At 30.4% G+C, this 10956-nt stretch overlaps 1 protein-coding gene across 1 annotated transcript; it reads left to right on the top strand.

Annotated features, from left to right (window-relative positions):
• The first annotated feature begins 578 nt into the window (after positions 1-578).
• On the top strand, positions 579-4265 carry LOC111409070 (CMP-sialic acid transporter 5-like). The gene is made up of 5 exons (XM_023038971.1): positions 579-841; positions 2523-2571; positions 2663-2860; positions 3214-3288; positions 3938-4265. The coding sequence occupies exons 1-5, from the start codon at positions 717-719 to the stop codon at positions 4097-4099; spliced, it is 609 nt and encodes a 202-aa protein (XP_022894739.1). The 5' UTR covers positions 579-716; the 3' UTR covers positions 4100-4265.
• Positions 4266-10956: the final 6691 nt, after the last annotated feature.

Genomic DNA, 10956 nt, shown 5'->3' with positions numbered 1-10956 from the left:
TTAATCCTAAATATAAAACATAACTTAAAGTGTGACTCATAGTAAAGTATGGTTCACTTCGAAGTCCAACAACATGATTAAAATGTACTCAATACATCATATAGAATATTGTTCATCCCGAATTTAGCCCTCTTCTTTGAAAATGGATATGGATCGTGTTTAAATCATATATATAGTAATATTAAAAAGAATAAATAATTAACAGAAGATAAATAAAAAATATATATTATATTTCCCACCCTATTATGCCCCACGCTTTCGTCCTACCTCTTGAAAATTTTTGACAGTACAAGAATGGGAGGACGGCAGCAATCTCGTCCATGTCGAGTTAATACCTTTTCTTTATATAGACCAAGGTACCATTGCGAAAAGTATAAAGTCGCTCACGAGGTTGACTATTATCGAAATTCCATCACTAACTTAGAATTGACCATTCTTTATAGACCAATATAATATTTTACCCTGCAATTTGAAGCACGAAGTGAGTCACCCGAGGTTCACGTTACATTTTAACGCCCACTTGGACCAATTAACTACCATTAGAGGTTGACGATATTTCAAATAAGTTTGGGACCTTTTTTGTAATTTTACCCAAAAATATTATCGTTCATCCCCAGCCACTTTCTAGAAAATTTTCCATTTCTGATCACAAACGAACCAAACACGGTCTTAATCCTCCTCCTTTTCTATACCGCTCAAACCAAGGTCGCCCAACAATGGAAGCGACCAAGCTCAGACCGATCAGCCCGAATTCAAGCACGAGCACAAAGGTCTGGCTCTTCTCTTTATTACTCACTATTCAGTACGGAGCTCAACCTCTCATCTCCAAACGCTTCACCAGGTTATAATTTTTTGCTTCTATTACTTCTGTGTATCTGATAATTATTATTATGTTATTGTAAAACCGTGATCAACACAATTTATTGTGTTCCTCTCATGAATGAATGCTTAATTGTACTAGTCTGTAATTTGTTCTCCACTGTTGCCAGCGGAATGCCTTGATCTGAATTACGAGCATTTTTAGGACCGCGATTTCATGTTAATTTAATTAGTATTTACATTCTCATCAAATTCACAGATATTAGTAATATTAAGAAAATCTTTTGAATTGGAAAAGTTGATTACTTTGTAATGAAATAAGTTCTAGTAATAGTTGAAGAAACGGGAATTCTTTTGTTTTTTCTTTCTTTTAGTTGCTTCTTATGATAATAACGCGACAACATGTTTGCTGGCGTTGAAATGGGGCTTGAAATTGAAATTCTGAAATGATCTATTCTGAGTTTCAAAATCAATGTATCTATTCACTATTAAATGTTTCTAAACATGGGAGAGTAGAACATAATTAAGATTTATATTTTCTCAAGTTGTGGCTATTGGTTTCAAGCATCTCACATTACAGTATACTCTGTATGGGCAATGCAACTTCTAGCTTCAGTTGAGTACTTTCTGAACTGTTAGTTGCATGGAAAATTGAGACTTAGAAAAAGAAAATATTTTGACATCATACCATATCGTATGCCTTACAGTATGATTTGACTGATTGATCACATTGGACACTTGAAACATGTACTGAAAACTCGCACCTTATGCGCAAGTTGAGAGTTTTTTATTCAACCAGTCCAGGAAGTTTTCCACCTAGAAAAAGAAGTGTATTGATACTTTTTATCTAAGCTGTTATTTACGTGGAAGAGATTAATTGCCAATGTCAAACTTCGCATCAGCTGTGGCACAGTATGTTAGTTGACATGATTGTACAACATAAAAATTGTATCAGCAAACACAACCATGAATATTTGGTTTTTACTTTTCACTTGCATCCCCGTAAAATCAGGATTGTATATGTACACACTAGTAGTTCTCACTGTATCGCGGAGGATCGAAATGGGATGAATTTTCCATGGGGATCTGCCTGAACCTGAACCTGAACTTGAACCTAACGGGTAGCATATTAGGATATTGTAATCTGGCTACAATTGCTTATGATACTCATTATGTTTGAAAATTGGACTTAGGTTTCCAATGCCCTACTTTGTTTTAACATGGTCATAAGTTGAGTTCTTATATGAAAATGTTAATGTGGTAGTAGTGTTACTCTTTAATTAACTTGAACTTCGTGAAGATATTTAAAGACTTATATAGAATTCATGTTTTCTCCTAATATTCTTATTAAAGAAAATTGTACCACATTTTCTCTCAAGTAATTTTATTTTTTCGCCTAGTTATGAACTACAAAACTTGAAGGATTAATTAGCGGATTTAGGTACATGTGTGCCCTCGTAAGAAAAATAACTTGATCTGATTTTATAGATAGGATATAAGGCTCCCAATATGGTTTGAGAAGTAGGGTCCCCTAATTTGAGAAAGTGTCCAATCCACTGCTTCCCCTATTGAATTGATCATCTATATTGCTTAAGAGAAAATCTTTTCGTTCACACCAGTAGAAAATTGTTTATTAATTTGTGTCTGCACAGAACTGGTTATAAGTTACTATGCCACAACTTCATATTTTATTCTGACTGCAGGAGAGAAGTGATCGTGACTTCATCTGTTTTGGCATGTGAGGTGGTAAAGGTAACTATTTTCCTTCACTTTCTTTTCCACCGTTTTTAATTTGTGATTCATGTGAATGTTAGCTAACAAAGCTATTTAATATACATAATAGGTTGTTTGTGCCTCTATTCTTATGGCAAAAGATGGTACTTTGAAGAGGCTATACAAGGAGTGGACTTTGATTGGCTCTCTAACTGCGTCAGGACTCCCAGCTGCTATATATGCACTGCAAAATAGTGCTTACAAGTCTCCAGACGGAACAGCTATTAGACAACGTGGATTCTTTGACGGCTGGACTCCCCTGACATTGGTAATAGTCGACATTGAATAACCTAGGACAATATAGAGGTTTTCAAATTATTTGAACTTGCAACTTTGCAGGAAAAGAAATGCCGTTAAGCTTCTAAGTTCTCTTGGTTTCATTTTTTTCATGCTTATTTTATTTGAGCTGAAAAATTGTCGATGACGACTGATCTTTTAAAATCAAAGGTGCATTTATCATAATATGATACCATCAAATTTTGATTTATACTAGAAAAGTTTCATGTCAAAGTAATAATTTTGCCCTAGATCATTCCTCCAAAGGATCATGTATGTGACCAACTGATTATAAGCTATTGAACGTAATTTCTTAATTTTGGATACTACATTTTTTTGTTTCAGATCCCAGTTTCACTAAATGCTGTTGGTGGAATTCTTGTTGGTCTTGTGACATCTTATGCTGGTGGTGTCCGAAAGGTACGTCTTAATAACATCACATAAAATGTATAGAATTTTGTAGCAATATATGAAACCCAATAAAGATTAAAGACCAACGGGCTTTACTTGCACCATGCACGTCATATATTGATTGGTAAAAAGTTAAATCCTCGAATAAAGTTGTAAGAATTCCCATTTGTAACAAGCACCCACAGCATCATGATACTACAATTTTCCTGTTAAGTAGCTGTCTGTACGATGTGATTAGCCTTAGGTGAAACCAATGAATTATCTGGATACGGAAGGGTGTGGAGATGTATGGCTAAAGCTCCATCGCAACTTGTTCTACGTAAAATACAAAAGTATGAAGTTACTTAGTTATATGGGGCATGTTTGGTTGTATAGAGTGGCCAACATTGGAAAGTATTAAGAAAGAAAAAGAAGCTAAAATCCTATCGATGAATTTAGACATGCGCTAACTGATTAAGCTTTGTTAGTGATCCAACCACAGAGTGATTTATATTCGAGCTGTTCCAAGTTGTCGAAGTGCGTAGAAAAGAAAAACAAAGAGATGAAATAACACATTTTATGAACTTTGAACTGTTCAGTAGCCACGTACATGTGTGAAAATGATTGTTGCACTCTATATCGTTTTGCTCTTATTCGTTTTCCTTCTATATTTATGTAGGGATTTGTCATTGTGTCTGCACTACTTGTCACTGCTTTGCTACAGTTCGTCTTTGACGGGAAACCACCTTCTCCGTACTGTCTTGTGGCATTTCCACTCGTAATCACTAGCATATCGATATACCAAAAATATCCATATCGTCTTAAAAAGAAAGACCAGTGAGTCTAGAAACATGTGCATAATTAGAAGTACCAAATTCTTTGTGCATCGAAACATGCTAGTGATTACTGAGATCATTCGTACCTTGTAACGAACATCAGTTGGCTAAGGATACTTGCTGGTGATGGCTAGTTTATATTTTAAAATGCTTGGGCAAGGTTTTCTTCCTTTCCAGTTTCCACCCATCTTTTCTAATTTTATTATTCACAAAGAGAGCGACAAATAGCAGCTTAGAAGAGTTCTCTAAGTAGAAATTAGATTACAAGAGAAGGGGAAAAGAGTCAAGTTACTTTTATTTAGCTCCTGTTTGGTACCACTAAAAAATTTGATTAAAATCTAAAGAATAATGTTAATTGCAGTCGCTTAATACTGTAGTAGTCCGGCGTGGTATAAATGTGCGGTCAGTAATTTGATGCATAGCAATACTGAAATCTAAGCCCCTGTTTGATTCCCATTCTTTGGGAAAAAATAAGTTCTTTTACAGTGTTTTGATATTATTTCAACTATGCATTCTTCAATAAAATAATATTATACGTAAATCTAAAATTTTTTCTTATTTTTTAATCACACGTTGTTCATTAATACACTATAAAAAAATTCATTCTCTTCCTCAAAATGGGGCTCAAAAAAGGGCTAAATTAAAGTCAAAAATTATTTTTTGTCATTTACCTCATTTGGCTCTCATTCTTTCCAAATTTCAATAGTTAGAATAATGTTTTTTTGAAAAATGTGTGATTGAAAAATAATGAAATTTTTTTTATTCACGTGTAATATTAATTTATTGAAGATTGTGTGGTTGAAAATAAAATAGAGAAAGAATGAGAAGGACAATGGGGGTCAAACGGCGTAGATTCACAACTTTTTAATTACATTATATCAATTTTTATCAAAACTTACTAAAAAAATTGATTATAATATCTATCAAACAGTGGCTTAATATATTAATATAATGTTAATAATATGGCGTGAATATCTTTAGTTAAATAAAAAATGTGATATTTCCCCTGAACACTTTAATTATACAATTTCATATTTAACAAATTTAAGTACATTTATGGGTTACAGGTGGATTGAGAGAAGGAATTGGGAATAAAATTCAAAAGTGAATTTATAATATGCATAGGATTATTGCTCGGGGAAATTTGTCAACAAGTACAAGAATTTTTCAATAATTTAGAATTTCTCAACTCCTTTGTGTGAAATTGGGGGAGTAATTCCAAATATATTTTATATTTTTGGTTCTATTAAGTTACCCTACTTTAAAAAAAAAAAAAAAAAAAAAAAAAAAAAAAAAAAAAAAAAGTTACCCTACTTGAACATAGAAAATTGGAAGGAAAAAATGAAAAAATTAACCTCCTTTCTCCCTGTATTGAAATTCTACTCCGAGGACCGAGATCGATAACGACGATAAGCATCAATGTTTTAATTTATTCACATGTATATATATTCTGATCAATAGCATTTAATACCATGTCGGACGTCATCTTGACAGTACAATATGTTTAATAGTTACGTGAAGGCAAACTAACTTAATATGATACAAACAAGAAAGAATAATGTTATTTAATCATTAGAGATACGTCAAGATGGTAATGTACCGCTATACTAATGACTAGTAGCGTTAGACTATGAGAAAGGTGACTGATGAGGTTGATAAAATTGTAGTTTAGATCAAGGGGAGAATCACAAATGAGACTGCAAAACCTAAGTTCGAGTTCGAGTTGTAGCTCTTCCAGATGAGAAAGGTTTTGGAGATTTGATCTGAACCCGTGTAGACAAATGCTACGGAACCCACGAACAAGATTGAAATCTTCTCAAGAAAGTCAAAACAAGGTTTTGGATTAAATTCAATAGATCTGTAACCAAGCAACTCGAATCGCCAACGATGTGCGGACCTCTTGATTACACAAAAATACGAAATCTCACCCGGTTGATTTGAACTCCACAAGATTAAATCTTGATAAGTTCTTGAATTGTTCAATTGTAGAACAAGAGTTGAAAGCAATATAGCTTCTCAAATTACGAAAAATGTCAAAAGGTTCTTACAATTGAAAATAAAATAGTATTTATAATAGGTCTAAAAAACTATGTTAAAACGTGCCTAATATTTCAAATATGGTAAGAAATCTACTAAGTATCAAATTCAATCAAAAATAGGAAATTCGAGAAAAAATAAAAAAACGAGTCAAGTTTTAACCATGCGGTGGCATGAAACATTTTTAAAATCCCGAATAATTCCCTACCTCACTCCGTGCGAACGCAAGACTATTTTAACCATGCGGTCACGTGGTACTTCTCTCCAGTTCCAGCTCTATATTCAGCTGCTTGTATCTTGTTGATCCAATTGGTTTCGGCTGTCGACCCGAACACGAAACTTGTCCCATTTTGAGTCCCGAACATGATTTCATCGATGGTTGTCTTGACGAGTAATCTTATCGCCTCTTTCACTCGCTTTGTCCTCGCTCGTGTCATAGGTCCATCTTTGACTTTCAACGAATCTTTTCCCGGACTTGACGTTAGACTTGATTTGGTTGCTTACGGCTCCTAGATCACATCAAGATCATTAGAAATGATAAAGTAAAATGACTTTCGATTCATTATTATTCCTGACATTAAATATTTTCCAGTTTTACATAACTTTATGAGTTGTAAGTCCACTCAAGCGAAGAAATCGTTTACACCAGAAGAAGATGAATGATTTAGTAAATAGAGAGAATTCATGCAATGATATTGGTGAAGACTTTGGGGTAGATGACTCCAATACTAAGCCTTTGTTTTGGAAGAATTTATAAATAGATTTTTAAAAAATAGTGAATAATATGTAGTAATCATGGTCCATTAGAATATGTGATCGAAAACGAAATTTGATCCATTTACAAATATTTTAAAAATTTACCAAACATAAACTAATAAAAATTAAAACTTGATTAAAACCTACTTTTCGATTGTTTATGTTTGAAAATATGATGTAATGTAACTCTTGATCTTTATAAAGTAGTTGCCACTGTAATTTTATTGTTCGATGTTAGTTACAGTCGATAACATGTCGTAAAGAAAAATCTAACATGCCTCTATTTCTAATATTATTTTAATATTTACTAGAACCTTTCAATTTAACGATTCGATCAACGAAAACGTTTACCCATTCGATACAAAATTACGAATTTGGTTGACACGAGATGAAATTTCTTTGTAAATTTAAGCTACCATCAATGGTATATCCCAAACCTTTTTTGGTTTCCAAACATTTTAAATGTATTGTTTTACTCTTACTTTACCAAAATACACCAAATTTTATTGTAAAACCTCTCCAATGTGACACCAAAAGTTTGCACCAAAATGGTGCAAAGTCAAATTTACCATTTTCTTCTATTTGTCAAACTAATTGGTAGAGGGCATTTGTGTCATTTATATTATTTATTTTTAACACAATGAATTTTTATTATTATAGTTCTTATTATGATTAATAATAATAAAATATATTTTAACAATGAAAAAAATATATTTTTTTATATTTATTAAGGAATTTAATATTTTCGTTGATTTAACGTAATTATTTATTTAGTAATTTATGTGTTTGTAAAATAAATAAAGAAATAATTTTTCAAATAAATAAATTATTGAGCATAAAAAAATAGAAAAAAATGATTAAACACTATTCATTTGGTGCAAGTTTTGGTGTAATGATTAGAGATGATTTTTGGTTTGATGTAAAATTTGATGTAAAATAGTGCAAAACTTACCTCAAATTTTGGTGCAATATTGGAGATGGCCTAATTGTCGAATAATCAAAAGTTATAAGTGTTTTGCAAACTCAACAAAAATTAATTGTTGAACATTAAGACGTGGCTGCTTCTCCAATTATCTATAATTCATATATCAATTTTGACAGTAATTAATTATTTTAATTCCTGCTACCACATGAATTATGTTTTTATTTTGTAATTTTATAAATTTTGAAATTTAATATATATAATATTGACGGTTTAACTAAATATTAAAATTTTCAAACTCTTGAAAGAATGGGTGCATGCTTTAATGCCTATATTCAAGAAGATCATTTTGCTATTGATGCAACAAATAATATTATTCAAGATTTTGCAAGACAAATTAATAATTGGTGGTTCAATTATATTACTAATTAAGAAGAAATTCAAATTTGGCAAGCTATAAAACCTTATGGCTCAAATGATAGTTTTAATACTTTAGATTTTAGTATTATTAAACATTTTGTTGGTTCTCCAACAGATATTTTAGAAAAAAAATTCAAATATTTTAAGGGCTTTAAATTGTTAAAATTTACAGAATTTTCGCTGGTACAAAAATATGTTTTAAACATATGTATTTTTACGAAAAGATTGTAATCTAGCTTAATGGAAAGAAATATTTTTATTAGGACTTCCAAAATTATTTTCATAAAGAGTTAAAAATTCAATAAAAAGGGAATATGAGAATAATATTCCATATGATATTCTTACATATGGAGAATTAAGTAGTTTCATTAATACAGAAGGATTAGCTCTCTGTAATGAAATTAAACTCAAATCTAAGTTGCAATCAGAAAGATTAGACAGTCGAAAAGAACTAGGATCTTTTTGTGAACAATATGGACTTGAGAAAATAATCCCTCCCTCAAAATCAAAAAGAAAAAAAATTTCCAAAACGAAAAATTTATTCAAAGAATTTTCAAAACCTTCTTATTCAAAAAATTATTTTAAAAATAAATTTCAAAAATGGAAATTTTCAAAAAAGAATAATGTTACTTGTTGGAAATGCAGAAAATCAGGGCATTGTTCAAATAAGTGTCTCCTCAAAAGCAAGATTAATAATCTTCAAATTAATGAAGATATTAAACTTGAACTCCTCGATCTTATTGATTCTGATTCCACTTCTAATGAAGAAAATATTTCTGATTTAGAACATGTTTATCAACATCAAGAAGATTTTGATGTTGAATCAAGTTCAAACTACTCTTCTTCTTCCAATCAAAGTAAAGAGCTTTGTGATTGTAAAACTATAAATGTTCTTACTAAACAAGAACTTATTAAAAAAATTGTAGATTAAATTGAAGATCCACAGCTCAAAAATAAGTTTAATACTCTTTTACCTTCAAATTCAAAACCTACTTTTGAGCCTTTCAATACGCAAAATATTTTAAATCGTTTTGAAACTTCAAAATCTTCCGGTACTGATTTAAAATCAAAAATCAATTCAATGAAATCTCAAATTTGTATTCTTGAACGTCCAATGAAAGATGTTCGAATAGAAGTTGCTCTTCTCAAAACACAAGATTTAAAGCAAAAGTCAAAAGTTTCTTCGTCTTCTAATTCCTCTAATGAAGAATTTATTCACTCAAATCCTCATTCTAAAGATGAAATGGTTAATGTTATTAACCGTATTCAATTTCAAAAATGGCAATGCAATATGATTATCGTGATCAATAAAGAATTCAAATTTACTTCTAAAGTCCTTATTGATTCTATAGCTGATCAAAATTGTATTAGGGAAGGACTTATCCCTATAAAATATTTTGAGCGCCTTTATGGAGCCAGTGGTAATAAAAAAGCTCAATATTCAATATAAGCTTTCAAAAGTTCATATTTGCAATTGAAATATTTGCTTCAAAAATATTTTTTATCTTGTAAAAGACTTAGACCAAGAAGTAATTCTTGGTACTCCCTTTATTGTTCAAATCTATCTTTTTCAAATTAATTCAAAAGGTTTTACTACAAATACTTTTGGTTAAGAAATTTTATTAAATTTACAAATCCTCCTTTTTATAAAGATGATAATTCTTTAAGAGAAGCGTCTATTTAAAAAATTATTAATAATATAAATCTCAAAAAGAATCATATTAAATTTCTTAAAGAAAAAAATAAATTTCAAAGCATTGAATTACAAAATCCTTCAATTCAAAAAAATAAATAAATAAATAAAAATTTTCAAAAACATATTTAGATAGAAATTTGTTCTACCATTCCAAATGCTTTTTGGGATAGGAATAAACACGTTGTTTCTCTTCCTTACAATTTTGGTTTTCATAAATCAAATATTCCCACCAAATCTCGTCCTATTCAAATGAACAAGGAACTCTTAGATCACCGTATTAAGGAAATCAAAGATTTACTTGATAAGGATCTTATTCGTCCGAGCAAATCTCCTTGGAGTTGCTCTATATTCTATGTCAATAATTCAGCTAAAATTAAAAGAAGTGTTCCTCGTTTGGTTATCAATTACAAACCTCTCAATAAAGCTCTTCAATGGATTAGATATCCATTGCCTCAAAAGAAAGATCTTCTAAATAGATTATTTAAAACTGTTATCTTCTCTGAATTTAATATGAAGTCAGGTTTTTTGCAAATTCAAATTAAAAAAGAAGATAAAACTGATTTCAATGTTTTTTTTTTGGTAAATATGAATGGCACGTTATGTCATTTGGTCTTAAAAAGGTTCCTTTTGATTTTCAAAAAATTATGAATGGTATTTTTAATCATTTTCAAATTTCATTATTATTTACATCGATGATGTTCTTATATTCTCTGAAAGTATAAAATAGCATTTCAAACATTTAAATTATTCATACATTTAGTCAAGAAAAATGGTTTAGCAGTCTCTGTAAAGAAAATTATTTTATGTCAAACAAAAATTAGGTTCCTTGGTCATAACATTCATTTAGGAACTATTACTCCAATTTAAAGAAGTCTAGAATTTGCTGATAAATTTTCAAATGAAATACTAGATAAAACAAATTTACATCTTTTTACGCCGTCTCAATTATGTTGTTGATTTTGTCAAAAATATATGTCAAATCTGTTCCTCGCTTTTCAAAAGATTACAAAAGAAACATTGATCCTTAGAGT

Source organism: Olea europaea, chromosome 14 (genome assembly GCF_002742605.1).
Source record: "Olea europaea var. sylvestris chromosome 14, O_europaea_v1, whole genome shotgun sequence".
NCBI lineage: Eukaryota > Viridiplantae > Streptophyta > Magnoliopsida > Lamiales > Oleaceae > Olea > Olea europaea.
The sequence above is the reverse complement of the archived record's forward strand: the minus strand, read 5'-3'. Positions and strand labels throughout refer to the sequence as shown.